This window comes from Phyllostomus hastatus, unplaced genomic scaffold (assembly GCF_019186645.2).
Source record: "Phyllostomus hastatus isolate PE091 unplaced genomic scaffold, TTU_PhHast_1.1 phas_scaffold_21, whole genome shotgun sequence".
NCBI classification, from domain to species: domain Eukaryota; kingdom Metazoa; phylum Chordata; class Mammalia; order Chiroptera; family Phyllostomidae; genus Phyllostomus; species Phyllostomus hastatus.
The window spans coordinates 48,731,771-48,747,199 of NW_025334017.1; the positions used below are offsets into that span (position 1 = coordinate 48,731,771).

At 65.9% G+C, this 15,429-nt stretch overlaps 2 protein-coding genes across 3 annotated transcripts; both read right to left on the bottom strand.

The window, feature by feature from the left end:
- Positions 1-2,247: 2,247 nt before the first annotated feature.
- Positions 2,248-6,713, bottom strand: PYCR3 (pyrroline-5-carboxylate reductase 3). The gene is made up of 6 exons (XM_045860939.1): positions 6,576-6,713; positions 5,126-5,190; positions 4,426-4,605; positions 3,911-4,123; positions 3,527-3,619; positions 2,248-3,360 (listed from the first exon to the last, which is right to left on the bottom strand). The coding sequence occupies exons 1-6, from the start codon at positions 6,670-6,672 to the stop codon at positions 3,178-3,180; spliced, it is 831 nt and encodes a 276-aa protein (XP_045716895.1). The 5' UTR covers positions 6,673-6,713; the 3' UTR covers positions 2,248-3,177.
- A 2,990-nt stretch (positions 6,714-9,703) lies between these two features.
- Positions 9,704-14,589, bottom strand: GFUS (GDP-L-fucose synthase). 2 transcript variants are annotated; one of them, XM_045860936.1, is made up of 11 exons: positions 14,501-14,589; positions 13,518-13,674; positions 13,062-13,176; positions 11,928-12,056; positions 11,767-11,840; positions 11,425-11,558; positions 11,240-11,304; positions 10,823-10,889; positions 10,629-10,708; positions 10,327-10,426; positions 9,704-10,094 (listed from the first exon to the last, which is right to left on the bottom strand). In XM_045860936.1, exons 2-11 carry the CDS (start codon positions 13,661-13,663, stop codon positions 10,039-10,041), a joined length of 966 nt encoding a protein of 321 aa, XP_045716892.1. In that variant the 5' UTR covers positions 13,664-13,674; positions 14,501-14,589; the 3' UTR covers positions 9,704-10,038. The 2 variants fall into 2 exon arrangements, with proteins under 2 accessions (XP_045716892.1, XP_045716893.1); XM_045860937.1 differs by having other exon boundaries at positions 14,508-14,529.
- Between the last annotated feature and the right edge of the window lie 840 nt (positions 14,590-15,429).

Here is a 15,429-nt window from a genome sequence, read left to right on the forward strand (position 1 = left end):
CTGGTGGTCCGAGGCTTGGAGATGCCTGGCCCTCCTGGGGGCTGTCTCTGCCAAGCTGCTGCCCAGAACCCTCATGAGGAGCAGGGGACGGCCGTGAGGTGCTGCCTGCCCCTCCACTCTCCCCTTGCCCCTGTGGTTGTAGTGTCCAGGAGGCTGCGCACAGGCGGTGTGGTTGTGGAAAGGCTGCACCTCGGGGTGGCGCTAGAGGGCGTCCCTGAGCAATTCCCCGGCCAGTTCAAGAACATAAACTTTGGAACCACCACCCGTCAAAACACACAAACACACACATGTAATAATATGGCTCAGATCTGAAAGACAAAGGAAGGCGTGGAGAATTTGGAAGCAAGGGACGTGGGCCTTGGCTGGCCAAGCCCAGGGCAGCCGCTCCTGCCGGGGCCCACCGGCACCTCCCTTGCCAGTCCGATCTGGCCCAGGGCTTCAGGAACCTGTCTTTTACACCGTCTCCCAGTCCTGGCTGGGACCCAGGGCTGGGAGCCTGCTGGGTGTGTGGGAGGCAGGCCTTGGCCCAGGTGGGCACCGAGTGAGGGTGCCCCTGAGGCTCCACGTGGCAGCCCTGGCAGGGGCCCCGCAGGCTGCCGGCTCTGGCCAAGGCCCCATTTCCGGTCCACCCCGACCCGCGATCCGTGGGCCGGGGCGGGGGCGCTGGGGTCAGCAGTGAGGCCCACGGCAGGAGCAGGGCCTCCTGCCGCCTCTCGAGCTGCTTCACGTTGCACCAGCCCCTCCTGCCCGGGGCCCAGGCTGCACCCCGAGAGGCGGCTCTGGCCTGTCCCCGTGGCCCTGTGTAAAACAAGGCTGGTCCATGCCAGCCTGGGGCCCTAAGAAGCTAGTTCGAATGCCAGTCAGGTGTGGCACAGGGGCCCCTCAAGTCTCCCCGCCTGGAATGGAGGCTCCGGTGCCGTGTGCGCGGTGGGGTGGAGGCGGCAGGCACCTGGCCCTGTGGGCCGTCGCACCTGCAGGTCACTGCAATCCCAGTGCTGCCGCTTCGCAGCCACTCAGCTCAGTGAGACCATGGGCGGCCGGCCAGAGGCTTCCTGTGGGACCCCCAGGCGTGCCTCTGCAGCAGAATGGCGGGAGTGGACCCCAGCTGGCAGCCTCACTGCAGCCACCTGCTAGGCCTGTGGGCATGAGAGCTTGCCATCCTGGTTTGTGCCGACCCGGGCATGAGGGGGTGTGTGCCACTGGGGAGGGGTCTGTGTTGATGCTGCTCGAATTCCTCATCCACTGTCTGCAAGCCCAAAACTTTTGGCCCTGGAGGGTTACCCAGTCCTGGATGCAGTGTGGGGACCCCTGCAGCAGGGGTGCTTGGGGATGAAGCCATCAGCCCCTCCCCCCCTGCCTTGCAGCCCCGAGGTACACCCCTGGCGGTGACAGCCACTGCTCTCCCACACAGGGGCCCTCAGGCAGGGGGCATGTGCCCAGGCTTCTGCTGAAAGCACCCCTGGCCTGCATGTTTTGAGGGGTGTGGCAAGACCAGACCACAGAGGGGCCCTGCCTTGCCTGGAGGGGCTGGGTGCCTGGGCCTTGGCCCCCAGTGGCAGATGCAATCTGATTGAGGGGCGAGAGGAAGGGGTGTACCTTCAAGCTGAGAGGCCCACCATCCAGGGACCCCCACCCGTGGGCCAAGTGCAGGCAGGGAAGGCCGTGGGGAGCCCGGGTGGGAGCAGGGCCCTGGGCGTAGTTTGGCCCACGATGGGGGTGGCCACGAGTGAGGCTTGACACCAGTGGCATATCCTGGGAAGGACACTGGGCTGCACGCTCTGGAGGGGCCCTCTCACACCCGGGCTCACCGGGGCAGGGGCCCAGTGCACTTTCTAACAAAGGTCAGACGTGCCGCCCTCACGTGCGCCCCACTGTAAAGTCTCACTGGCGCAGCTCCGCCCCAGCACGTGCACCTGGACTGTCTCGCTCGCTGCACACCAGACAAGGCCGGAGAAAGTGTGACCACAGGCCCCAGGCTCTCCCAGGAGCCAGTTTAACCTCGTGGTGGAAGGTGGGACCTGGCTGGCAAACAGTGGGGCTGCGATCCGGCCCCTTCTTGGGCCGGGCCCTTGTCCAGGGAGCGGCCTGCCGGGCTGAGCCCACCCTGCTCCCTCAGGAGTGAGAGGGATGCAACACGAGGACCCACTGCCAGGCGGCTGGTGGTGGACACAGGGCTCTCAGGTGCCGGGCCCCAGGATCCAGTTGTATCGGTCTGCCATCGAATACTGCCCACTCTGTGCTACAGGACATTCATCGGCTTTATTCCCACCTCCCAGGAAGGAAACCGGGTGTGGGGTCGGACTCAGGCCCACGCAGGGTCAGACCAAAGTACGGTGGGAACAGGGCGGGGGCCAGAGACGACCGCGTGGAGGGCAGACGAGCAGGAGGGCGCCATCGCGCAGGGGTCTCCCCCGACCCACAGGCAGGCTCCTCTCCCCAAGCCTCAGTGGTGGGGGCAGTGGCGGCTGTGCGGGCGAAGAGGCCCAGAGGCCTTGTGGGCAGTGCTGGGGAGGAAGCTGCAGGCGCCCACCCCCCCCAGAGGTTCTGCAGCCTTGCTTTGGGCCATTCCTGGCCTACTGGTCCATCCAGGGATGTGCTGGAGGTGAGGTCCTGCGGTCAGAGGCCAGGCCTTGGGACCCTCGAGGACTCTGACCGAGAAGGGTCATCAGGGCCAGCTCCATCTGCCACCTGCCAGGAGCTGAGGGTCGGGGCGGGGGGGGCCACAACCCAGCTGCAGCCAAGCATGTGGCCCCTGCTGGCCGAGGCCCACCCTCCCAACATGGGGCAGCCCCAACCCAGCCGCAGGCCAACCCAGGGACAGGGCAGATGTGACGGCCCGGCACCGCTGGCTCTACTGAGGGGGCGGGTCTCCCGTGGACACCCTTGTCCCCGCCCCCGAGCCGGCTGCAGTTGCACAGCTACTGCTGCGCAGGGAGCTCTGCTCACGTCTCTGCCAGGGGCGCCCCACATGGGCCATCAGCACGAGGCCTTGTGCCTGGGTGGCAGGGCGGGGGTCCCCACCGCCAAGGGGCCCCCCCAGCCCCCTCGAGTTTCCTGTGGGGGAAGCAGGGTGCATCCAGCAGGGCTCCTGGGGATCGCAGAGAACCGCAGTCTTCAGGGAGGGGCCGGGCTGCGCCAGGCACCCGGGGGCTGAGGCCCTCGTCCGGCACCCGCTCCTTACTTCCTGCTGAGCTCCTTGGCCCGGCAGATGGCGGCCTCCACGGCGCTCATGGTGGCTGCCCGCAGCCCTCCCCGCTCCAGGGCGTGGAGGCCGTGAATGGTGGTGCCGCCGGGCGTGCACACGTCTGTCCGCAGCTGCGCAGGGTGCCGCCCCTGCTGCAGCAGCATCTTGGCCGTGCCCTGGGGAGAGGAGCGTCGGGGGCAGTGACTCAGGGGAGGTGGGCAGCCCCTTCACTCCCCAGCTCGGCCCCACCGTGCAGCGGCTCTGCCACGCGCCCCCGCCGCTCCCAGGAGGCCCTCGGGCTCAGCCCCTTTCGCTTGCTCCCCCGGGGCCAGAGCCACTCACCAGCAGGGTCTGGGCGGCGATGCGGTGAGCCAGGCCACTGGGCATGCCCATCTTGACGGCCCCCTCAGCAAGGGCCTCGGAGAACAGGCACACCTGTGGGGGCAGCGGTGTCAAAGCCGACGCCCCCCTGCACGCGCACCGGCCTGGAGAAGGTCCGGAGTGCTGGCCGCCAGTCGGGGCCCAGTGCTGAGGCCTGAGCCCAGGGGTCAGCCAAGAGCCAGCTCCAAGGCCCAGGAAAGCAGGAATGCAGCGGGGGAAGCAAAGCTCACAGGCAGCTGAGGACTAAGCAGCCAGAACCAGAGGGTAGGGGCGGTCTCGGGGATTTGCACGCCACTGCTTGGCCAGGGGCCAGCTGTGGGGGACGGGGGACCAGACAACACTTACGAAGGCCACGCCACTGCCACTAAGGCCAGTGTGGATGTCCACTTGGGCTTCGGGCACCTCCTCGCACTGCCCACAGGCCTCCAGCAGAGACCGCACGAGCTCGACCTCACTGTTCCTGGCATGGCGCCCACGGGCCAACACCATGGCCCCCTCCTGGACCACGCAGGGCAGGTTGGGCGAGAGCCGCAGCACCCGTGTGGCCGGGGGCAGCAGCTGGCCGGAGAGAGGCTGCTGTCAGGGAGTCCGTGCGGCTGGCCTGCAGGGCAGGCGCATGCCTCAGCCGGGCTCCCACCCCTGCTTCCCAGGGGTGGTGCCAGGAGAAACCCGGACCCAAGTTCTCTCCGCCACCTGGCTGCCTCCGCAGGCTGGCCAGGAGGCCGTCTGCCCTTGGTCCCACCCCTGCTGAGCCCAGGGTGGGGCTGGTTTAGGGTGGCAGAGGCTGGAAAGCTGAATCTGGACAGAACACCTACTCGGGGGTCAGAGCCTCATCCCCACCTCACCCCACAGCCGCTCACCTCCTCCAGGGCACTCAGAGAGACCCCAGCAGCCACAGACACCACGATGTGCTCAGAGGTGACCGCGTGGGCCACCTCTGCCAGGACGGCTGGCAAGACGTGGGGCTTGGTGGCAAAGAAGACGAGCGAGCAGCTCTGAAGCACCTCCGGGTTGGAGTGGGTGGTCTGGCAGCCCAGAGCCTGTACCGGGAACGCAGGGACCAGCGCGAGGTGAGCGGGCATCTTCCCAGACCACTGCCCTTCTGGCTGGAAGCACCCTGTGTTCCCGCGGGTCCCTCCCATTGCAAATGCCTGCACCACCCCCGGGACTCGCCCAGACCACCCAGTGCTGCTCAGGACCCAATCCTGAGCCTCACAGACACCCGACGCCAGCCCCTCTGCGAGCCTTCCAAGCCCAGTGAGCGCCCATGACCGTCCCTGCCCACCCCAACACACGCAGGCATGCACACACACACATGTACAGACTCACGCGTGTACACACACCACACTCCTTTACTCTGCCCTGGCCCTGCACAACCCTGACCTTCCTTCTGAGCTTTGACCTCCCTTCTCCAGCCCAGCCCAGCCCAGGCGGTCCCAAACTTTAGCTACATCAGCAGCACTTCCCTGGCCTCAAGAAGTGTCTCAGAGAGACAGGAGCTAGAGCCACCCTAGGTCCCTGTGGGAAGCCTCAATTCAAAAGAGTTGGTCCCCAGCTCACCTGGAAGTGACAGAGGTTCCTGTCGGTTGGTGCGCTGGCCAGCACGTGACGGGCTTCCACTTTTCCTGGAAAGGCAAAGGCCCGGTGTCAGTGAGGAGGCTGGGCAGAAGGAAGAGGGGAGGAGCCAGCCGGGCCTGCCTCTTACTGAAGGCCGTCAGGGTCAGCCACACCCGGACCGTCTCGGCCTTGGGCTGGCCTGAGGCTCTCCGAGCAGCCCAGCAGGGGCGCTCCGTGCAGCCAGGACCAAGCGGTCAGATCCCTTTAATTCTGCTCAACAGTCACCACCACTGCTTGCTACTGCTGGGCCCAGAGACCCTGCTGGACGCAGGGGCCAAGAGCCTGCCCCATCTTGAGAGGACAGAGATCCCCGGGGTCCCGGGGACTGGAAGTCCAGAGAGGAGGGGGGCGTGGGGGGCAGGGAGGCTGAACGAGGGCCGAGCGTCCCTGGGAGAGAGCGCGTCTGTGTGGGGATGTCCGAGCAGAGGCAGAACCCAGAACTGATCCATCAGGGCAGCAGGGTCCGCACACATGCCAGCACCGAGCTCAGCACAGAAGCTGGGCAGCTGCGGGTGTGGGCAGTCTCAGGTGAGACACCTGAGACTAGCACTGAGCTATTTGGTGGCTGGCTGTGACCCCTCTGGACTTGGACGTCCGGGGGCAGGCAGGAAGGCAGACCGTTGCCTACGCACAAAGGGTTCTAGCTGCTGTGGAGTGGGGTTAAGACGGCACTGTCAGCCCTTGCAGGAAACCAGGTTCTCCACAAGGGATGATCTGGCCACCGAGAGTGCAGCTGGCAACAGACAGGGAAGAAGAATCGGCGGCTCAGAGAGGCCAAGTAACCCGACCAAGGCCAGAGGCGTGGTTGGAGATCCCAGGCTCTGCACCAGCGCTGCCCAAGAGAAGGTCGCTGGAGACACCCGTGCAACTACATTTTCCAGCAGTCACGTGAAACAGGTAAGAAGAACTAGCTGAAGTTAACGGTATTCTATTTTATTTAGCCCCCAAACAGTACCCTCCCAGCACATAACCAATATTAAGAACGACTAGAGATGTCACTTTTCCTTTCTGTGTGCTAAATCTTCCAGATCAGATGCAGATTTTATTCCACTCACTCCGAGCATTTCTCAATGCGGACCAGCCGCGTTTCAAGAGCTCTACGGGCCACACGAGGCTGGAGGCTGCTTGGAGACAGCCGACTCTAAGACTCCTGCCGTGTTCTCCGAAGGAAGCCGTCCCGAGAGCAGGGTCCGCATCCGCCCCGTCCCACACCCGCCCGGCCCCGCACCACGCTGGGACTCCAGCGCGCAGGACCCCGGCTGCCCAGGCTCCGCCCAGGGGCCCTGCAGGATTCCTTCCTCTGGGCTGGAAAGCTCAAGCCAGGCATGCCCGCCCCTCCCACATCAGGCCGGCTTCGGACGCCTCCTTGCGACCCACGCCCGCGGCGCCCCACCTGCTCGGATGAGGCCGTGCGCGATGGCCTCCGCCATGCGGCCGGCGCCCACGAAGCCCACGCGCCTAGACCCCGGCTCCCCAACTGCCGCCGCCATGTTGCCTCAAGGCGCCCCGACCCCCCGCTCGCCAATGGGCTACGCTGCCTCGCTCCCGCCGTCGTCATTGGCTACGGGGGCCGCACGCTCCGCCTCTCCTAGCTACTGGTCCCGCCCCCTCCCTGTTCATTGGTCTGAAAGTCTGCGTCAGGGCTCTGGTGGGCGGGGGCAAGGGCGGGGAAGTCTCAGGGACTGGACTCGCGAGGGGCGAGGCCGGCAATCGTGCGGAGCGAAAACACGTGTCCCGGTGCCGAAGGCCGTGGCGAGCCTTGGCAGGATTCTGGGCGCAGATTCTGGGCGCCCGTGTGCAGGTCAGATCAGTTTTCGGAAGGGCAGCTTGAGAAGCTCCATTCAAAGCCAGCGGTCGGAAAGGATGGGGTCTCCGCCGACCCCGACCCAGAGGCCGGTGCCTGGTGGGTGTCCCTCGTGGGGACGCTGCAGAACCCTGGAGGCCACCGATTGGTGGCCGCTGTGCATCTGAGCTTGCAGGAGTGACATCTTTATTTTTAATAACTTATTTTTTACTGTACTTCTTTCATTACCATGTACCCTCCTTCCACTTCCACCCAACCTCCTTTAAAAGAAAATGTATTTTAGAGACATAGAGGGAAACATCAGCTCGTTATTCCACATATTTATGCACTTATTGGCTGATGCTTGTATGTGCCTTGATGGGGGATTGACCCCGCAACCTTGGTGGGTCGAACCGGCAGCCTTGGTGTGTCCGGACGATGGAAATTGATCGACACAGGCAGGGCAGGGGCCAAACTCTGGCCTGTCATCGCGACAGGCCAGGTGCTGGGATATGGGGTCCTGCCCAGCCTCACGCGGGTTGCTCCGGGTGGGGGCGGGAGCAGTGTTCTCAGAGTGCCCTGGTTCTTCGTTCAGAGCCTGGGAGTGGTGGGCTCGGGTGGGGAGAACAGGACTGCCTGGTCCGAGCTCCCGCCCAAGCCGCAGCGGCGCCTGGCGGCAGAGTCAAACGAGCGCGGCACGGCCCGTGAAACGTGTGAGCTGATGCCCAGCTTTCCTGTGGGGAGCCCCTCTGGCCAGCCCAGACCCGGGTTTCCGTGGGCCTCCCGGAGCACTGCAGGGAAGAGGCTGGGGGCTTTTTTTTTTCTTTTTTAAAATTTTGTGTTTATTTACTTTCAGAGGGGAAAGAGGGTGAGGAACATTGATCTATTGCCTCTCATACTCCCTGACCTGGGGACCCGGGCAACCCAAGCATGCGTCCTGACTGGGAATTTCCAGTCCTCAGGCCAGTGCTCAGTCCATGGGGCCACCCCACCAGTGAGCCGGCCCCTCTCGCTGGTTCTGAGGGAGATGGAGTGCCTGGCCAGGGGCCGCTCTAGAGACTGATGGGGAGGGCGGGGAGCCTTCCTGTAATTTTTAATTGACGTGGGAAAATTAAGGCTTGAAGATCCAAGATTGTAGGAGGTTTTGTTTGTTTTTTTACTGTTCACCGAGGCTAAAATCACATTTTAAGGATATCTTGGTCTCTTTTAAACTCTACTTTGGTTTTCTAAGCTCTTCAACGACGAAATCAACACTGCCCCCCTCCCCCACACTGTGGGGCTCTGCTCTGGGCGGGGACAAGGGCCACACAGCAGCTGACGGGACAGCTGCACGGCAGCACTCCGGCCCTGAGGACCCGCGCTCCATCGGGGGAGACAGTCCCTCTTCGGTAAACACACACAGGACAGCCCAGGGGACTCAGGACAGACGACGGTGTGCCCTGCCAGGCGTGTCCCGCAGGCCTCTCCACCCTGCGCCGGCCCCTTCCCACTGTTTTCACCTGGCCGGTCCGAGCTCCGACCCAGGTGCCGCGCCCTCCACCCTGCCCCTGCGCCCCCACACAGACGGCTCTCATTCCCAAGGGCTGGCTGCCGGGGGTCACACTCAAGGGGAGACCCAGGTCCTGAAGCTCCAAGGTGTGGGGAGAGAGGGGGCCCCCCCAGGGGCTTCCACACAGGCAGACTGGGGGCAGTGTGGCCCTCCGTGGCAGGGTGAGCGTTCAGAGGGCAAGGGCCACCACGGCCAAGGCCTAGAAGGCTGGGAGGCAATGACGCGAGTGGGTCCGGGGCCAGCCGGCCCCAGGCGGCCGGCAGGATGAACCCCTGGGCTTGCCCTAGAGGGGCGTGGTGACAGGGGCAGCGAGAGGAGCCGTAGGCTGGGCTCCGGGCGGGAGGCGGTGCCGCGTCAGGGGATGGAGGAAGGAAGGAGCGGGTGTGGCAGCCACATCTGGGTCGGGAGAGCTGGGCATCGTCAGCGTGAAGGTGGCAGGAGGCACTGGGCGACCGCCGCCCTGAGAAGAGCCGGGCCTCAGGCCAGGGGAGATGCCTGGGTCCCGGGCGAGGCAGTCTGGAAGGGGGCTTCGGAGCTGGGTGCTGCTGGGGGTCCACACCCCAGCGCCAGTGGCTGGGGGAGGGAAGCTGTCACTCAACCTGTCTGGACTCCGCCCAGCTCCCGCTGGGAACGGGAGGTCCACGCCACTCACGGTCCTGCCCACCAGGCCCAGCAGGTCCCCCGTGTCACTCCTGTCACTGTCCACGGGACAAGGGCAGGTTGGGCCCCACCACCCAAGCTGCCACCTGAGTGGGGGCAGAGAGATGAGGGCCAGGCCTGGCCCAGCTCTCTCCTGGGTCCCAGGAAAAGGCCACGGCACCCAGTCGCCGTCGTCCCCTCAGATCCTTACCGCTCGGCCGGTCCAAATCCAGACCAGCCTCCCTCTGCAGAGTCCTGGGGCCGACGAGCAAAGCCCTTGGGGGCCCAGGGCCCCAGCAGGAAACACTGCCCTGCACCGCCCCCCCCCCCCGCCCCGATAACAGTCCCCCGTCTTACACCTGCTTCCGGCCCCCACACCTGCCTCTCTCCGTGTCTCCCCCTCTGCCACCCAGGGACAGGTGCCCACCCCGGCCAGCAGGGCACCCTGGGCTGAGCCGTCAGCAGCGGGACGGCGCTCCCCGGAGCTGGTGGTGCTCGAGGAGGCATGCCCAGTGTAGGGGACAGCCGGCACGGAGCTGCCACGGCCGGGTCTGTGAAACGCACTTTATTGGCTCCCAGGAGTGGGAGAGCGAGATTGCGAGTGGGCACGTTCGGGACCCGGCGCTGGCGCTGAGGAGCAAGGTGCCGCGCGGGGCCGGGCCGGTCCTGGCCGTGGTTTCCCTGAGGAGCAACGTGAAGGGCGGCCCCAGCGGACAGCAGCCGGAGCCCCCCTGGGGCAGGGGGTGGAATGTGGGCACACATTGCTGGGCAGCGCCCTCGGCTCCTGGCAGGGTCTGAGGGCGAGGGTGGCCGCCGCCGGGCTCTGCCCGCCAGCGGCGGCCGGGGTCTCCGGGGCGGGGCCGGCGGCTGGCCGGTCGCGGCGCTTCACTTCCGGGCCTGCGCGTAGTTGTCGGCGAACCAGGCGCACGTCTCCTTCACGGCTGCGGGCGCGGGTGAGGGGGCGGCGGGTGAGGGCCAGGCCGGGGCAGCACCGACCTCCGCGGGAGGCAGGGGGTGGTCACCCCTCGGTGCCCTGCCGCCCGATGAGGGTTTGGAGATCCAGCCTGCGAGGTGTCCACCCCCAGCCGGCAGCCGGGGGCCGGGGCCTAGGAAGGGGCAGCGGAGAGGCCCGGAGGGGCGAGGGCGGAGGGCCGTGGGGGGCAGGGCACTTACCCTGCTTGAAGGGCGTGAACCGGAACTCCGGAAGGTAGGCCCGGAGTTTGCGGTTGCTGGCCGTCTTCTTAAACTGCCCGTCTGACTTGGTCGTATCAAACTGGGCGCCTGGTCAAGGCCACAACGGAAAGGGCGGCCCCAGCCTCCTCCCAGGCTGCCCTTGAACCTTCTCTGCCTTTCCCTGTGGAGCCTCTCGGGGAACCGCAGACCCGCCCTCCAGCCGCCAGCGTGAGCACCCCCTGCCCACCAGGCCCGCAGCCTCACGCCGGGAGGCCCCGGTGCCCACCGGAGCCGGAGGATACGGTGATCTCCCCGCGGAAGTCCATGGCCTCGACCACGGCCTCGGCTGCCTCCCGGATAGAAACCTCGTCCTCCTCGCCCACTGTGACGACCGAGGGGCGAGGGCCAGGTCAAGCCCGCTCCGCCGGGCCCCACTGCCACCCACCACCCACGGACGCCTGCCGCTGCAGTGGGGCTGGGGCTGCGAGGCGCCCACCTGAGAGGATGATGGGCTCCACCTCGCTGTACTCCCGCAGGACCCAGAGGAAGAGCCGGGCCAGGTCCTAGAGCCAGACAGGCAGGGCCAAGGGCCCTCGGTTACTGCCACATGGGGCCAGGGGCCACCTCTCCCAAGCACCCCTATCCAGTGGGGGCGCAGCCCAGAGAGCGGGGTCCCTCCCTTGGGGCAGTCCTTGGCCACCTCAGCTCCATGGACCAGACCCTTTCTCCCGCTGAGCTCAGAGCTGCCCCCTGGAGGCCGGGTGGCGCCTACAGGGACTCAGGTCGAGCTGCTGCTCCGCCAGGGCATGGCCCAGACACTCACCCACCCCCGGGCGCCCCCATCCCCCCCCACAGCCAGAACGGCAGGCCCGGGGAGGTGGGCTGGGGGCGGCGGCGCACCCCCTGCACGAACCAGTGAGTAGATGAACTGCCTCCGAGGCTTCCCCGTGCCCCACACCGTCAGGGCCGAGCCGCCGCCTGCGGGTTCGGGGACGGGCGGGCGTCAGAGGCCGTGCCAGCCCCGCGCCGCCCAGCTGACCCCCCGGGGACCCCACCAGGAGGGCGGCCCGGCCAGCGCGCTGGGCGGCGGGCACTCACGCTTGGCCAGGTGCACCTTGTGGATGAGGCCGGGCAGCACGTGGCCGTCCTCGATGTTGAAGTTGTCGTGGGGCCCGAAGACGTTGGTGGGGATGACGGCGGTGAAGGTGCAGCCGTGCTGCTGGAAGTAGGCCCTGCGGGCGGGAGCGCAGCGTCCCTCCGGCCCTCGCTCCGGGACCCCTCACCCCGCCCCGCCCCACCCTGGCCGCCTACAGACGGGGAAACCGGAGGCCGGCAAAGGAGGGAGATGGGGCCTGGGAGCCCTGCGGGGGTTACACCTCGCCCCCCCCACCCTCTTCCCCTCTTCCCGGCTGGCCTCAGCTGGGCAGGCTCCAGGAGGACCTGTTCTGCACGTCGATCATCCTCTTGGCGTAGGAGTAGCCAAAATTGCTACTGTGCGGTGGTCCGTTGTGGATCTGGGGAAGCAGAGGAGGCCGCTGCTGCCCGGCCCCGCCCCCAGGCCCGGCCCCGCCCCCAGGCCCAGCAGGGCCACGCCCTCTCACCATGGTTTCATCAATGGGGTAGGTGGTCTTGTCCGGAAAGATGCAGGTAGACAGGCAGGAGACCACCTTTTTGGCTCCTACCTCAAAGGCCGAATGCAGGACGTTGTCGTTGATGTGAATGTTTTTCCTCTGGGGGGTGATGGCAGGTTCAGGCCCCCCAGGCAGGACCCCAGCCCTCACCCGCTCCTCCAGGGGCAGAAGTGGGGACACACCTGGGCCTGCCTCTCCTAACGGCTCTGCCCTTCCCGGCCTGTGGCTTCCAGAGCTGGCAGCCCCCTCCCAGGACAGTAGGAGGCTCTGGGCCTCCCCACCCCTTGGCTCGGGGCTAGGCCCTAGCCACAGAGGCTGTGAAGGGCAGGGCAAGTAACTCAGGGGCAGAAAGGCACCCAAAAACCCCATCCTGGCCCCGGGGCAGAAGGGACCCACCCAGTCACCCCCCCAGAGGAGCTCACCGGGCTCCACTACCCAGCAACAGGGAAGCCTTGGATGGGCCCCACCCCCTCAGGGCCCCGCCCCCGCTTCTGAGAACTGGACTGGTCAGGGGAGAAGGGAGAGGGGGTGGTCAGGCCTGCTGGGAAGGCTGTGACTGATATGCGGGGCTCTGGGCGGAACCTGGTCTGAGTCTGCCAGCCCAGTGCCTGGTCTGGGGCTGAACCACACCTAGGCCAGCAGATGCCCAGAGAGGGTGAGGCCCGCCCTGGGACACAGCCCGGAAGCGCCCCATTCTCCTTCTGGTCCTTCCACCACGCCCCACCCCCTGGGGCACAGGCTGTAGCCCAGAGCCCTGCTCACAGCTCAGGGCAGCTGGACGGGAGAGGTGCTGGGTGCAGGCGGGTCTGGGCACTCTGGGGCCGGGCCCAGCCCCAGGTCACATGGCAAATACCAGCCTGTCTTCTCTCAGCCCCTAACCAGCTGGCCATCTCCATGGCTTTTTCTATTAGGCCAAATGCCCCAGGTCCACCTGCATGTCCCTCTGCCTACATACAGAGCAAGTGGGGGTCACTGGGGCTCCCCATCAGCCTGTGTCAAGCCCTGATCACCAGGGACTTCCTGAGGCTAGAAGGTGAAAGGGGGAAGCCAGCCAGGAAGTTCCCAGAACCCAGCTCCCAGTGCTCGGTGGGGGTCCTCACTTACCCAGAAGTCCAAGTTGTATTTGATATTCCGGAACAGGCCTCCCACCATTGCAGCAAGGTGGATGACGTGCGTGGGCCGGACCTTTTCAAAGAGGGCTCGGGTCTGCGCAGCATCCCTGGGGGTAACCGGACCATCAAGGGTCCCTTGAGGCCTCAGGGGACTGGCACCCTGGGGGTGGGGTATGGGGAACGGGTGCTGGGTGGGGCCAACGGCAGGATGGGCTGCCAAGAGGGAAGGTGGCCAGTTCAGGCCCTGGCTGCGGTGAGGGCGTGGGCTTCCAGGAGGATACGGGAGGGTGTTTGCCTAGCAGCGGAACTGTGCACGCCCAGGCTACACCAGCCACCTGGCAGGGAGGGCGCAGCCATGAAGCCACCGGGCTTTCTGGGGACAGGCCTCGCCCCGCAGCCCTCTGTCTGGAGAGGGCGCGGGGCCTGCCCCGGGCATGGGCCCACTCACGTGAGATCGGCGTCCTTGGAGGAGACGAACACCCAGTCCTCTCCCGGCAGCCTGGCCCCATCTTCCACCACCTTCTGGATGGCTCTGCCCACCAGCCCAGAGCCCCCTGTCACTAGGATCCGCATGGACCCCTGGGGCTCACCCATGCTGGCTGCACCTGTAGGGCCAGAGGGTGTGAGGCTGAGGCCCTTGAACTTCCATCCAGCAGAACCCTGCTCCCCTGAGACACCCCTGCCCAGAGTCACGGCCTTTAGCTGGGCCAGGCTGGCGACAACTGTCTGAAGCCTGGCCCAGGGCAATGCCCCCAGGGAGGGGGTGGCTCCTGGGGAACGGAGACACCCCGCTGGCCTGCGTTATCCCTCCTCCCAGCCCTCTGCCCGCAGATGCTCAGGTGCCATGGGGCTACCACCCAGCCAAGAGAACCTGTCCCAAGTTCCACCTGTCCCCAGGCCTCGGGGTGCCACCACCCTCGAGCACCTTCTCTTGGGGGCTGGAAATCTGCCTAAGTCCTGTGGGAAGGCTCTGACTGAGCTGCAGGCCCCAAACCAACCCCAACGGGAGGGAGGGGCCCTGCCCAGGTATCCCAACCGCACAGGCAGTCCAGCAGCAGGCCAGTGGGGGAGACCCCAGTGCAGCCAGCCCCCCTACTCCTCCCTCAGATGTCTCTTTAGGCCCAGGGTCACCTACAAGCCCACAGGTCCCCTCCCAAACCCCCAGGACCCTCTCATGCTCGGGATCCCTGCCCGCGCCCACGGGTCTCTTCCCACGCCTACGTCTCTTCCCGGCCCCCTCCTCGCCCACAGGTATCTTGCAGCGAGGTACCCTTCCACGCCCGTCATCCCTGTCCCATGTCCCCGGGGTCCCGACACCCTTCAGGGTTCTCTGGCTACCGTGGAGTGCCCAGAGCCCAGGCCCCAGGCCCCGGCTGGCCACACCGCACCCTCCCCGGACTCCCTCGGTGTCCCGAGGGGTCTCTCCTGTACCTCACACCTGCTCCGCGTCCAGATTGCTACTTCCGGCGCAGGCTAAGTCTCCAGCAGCCAGCCTGGGGCCAGGTGGAGGGGGCGGGCCCGGGGGGGGGGTGGTCCTCCCGTGGCCTTCTGGGACATGGAGTCCTCGCGAGGCGCCCCAGCGAAGCCGTGAAGTGCAACCCGGGACCGCGCAGCAGCCTGGGAAATGTAGTCCTCACCGGCTTCGCCTCCGCGCGGCGGGTCCTGGGAGGCTGACCCAGGCACGTTAACCTCAGGGTGCCCGGGCCACGACCGCCTCAACCAAGCCAAAGGTGCGGGGCATGACCCTGTTGAGGAGGATGCGGGAATACGAGAGGAGAGGCCGCACATCGCTGAAGCTCTGTAGCCTTAGTTGGGAGGAGCGGCAGTTACCACCCCGCGGCCGCTCTCTTGACTGGGTGGGACCAGGGTCTCCGTGCGCTCGCGCTCTGCGCCCGCAGGCCCGATGGTGGCTGCATGCAGACTTCCAGAAAGAAGCCGCAGGCAGAGCTGGAGGCAGGTGGGGCTCCCCTACACTGTCGCCTCCCCGCGGTCCCCTGGCCAAAGGCAGGCAGACTTCAGGAATGCCGAGATTTCAGTGGGTGATCTGGGCACGCTAATGCACAACAGTCCCAACACAACATTCTTTGGCTCCTTGATGCTTGCGCAGCATTGGCCAACTAATTTTCATATCGATCTTACTACCACTAGCTTATTTCATGTAACTGATTTCATGTTTAGACCGTGTGTTTTCATAGTTTTTAATGTTATTATTGTACACGAAACATTCATACTATGCAGGCTTATTTTTTGTAGAATAACTGGCTGAAAAAAGCAATTTAAATAAAACGCAATCTCTGTGCCCTGGCTGGTGTGCCTCAGTGGATTGAGCATGGCTGCGAACCAGAGTCACCGGCTCAGTT

Bases quoted from the DNA above. Each gene is read 5' to 3' on its own strand.
- GFUS (XM_045860936.1), bottom strand. From the start codon at position 13,663: ATGGGTGAGCCCCAGGGGTCCATGCGGATCCTAGTGACAGGGGGCTCT. The intron at 11,841-11,927 runs GTGAGAGGGCGT...CTGCTTCCCCAG, and splicing joins ACCCCATTGATGAAACCATG to ATCCACAACGGACCACCGCA. The intron at 10,095-10,326 runs GTAAGTGCCCTG...CCGCGCCCGCAG, and splicing joins GTTCACGCCCTTCAAGCAGG to CCGTGAAGGAGACGTGCGCC.
- PYCR3 (XM_045860939.1), bottom strand. From the start codon at position 6,672: ATGGCGGCGGCAGTTGGGGAGCCGGGGTCTAGGCGCGTGGGCTTCGTG. The intron at 3,620-3,910 runs GTAAGTGTTGTC...CTGCCCCCACAG, and splicing joins GTGGCAGTGGCGTGGCCTTC to GTGTGCCTGTTCTCCGAGGC. The intron at 3,361-3,526 runs GTGAGTGGCTCT...TCCTCTCCCCAG, and splicing joins TCGCCGCCCAGACCCTGCTG to GGCACGGCCAAGATGCTGCT.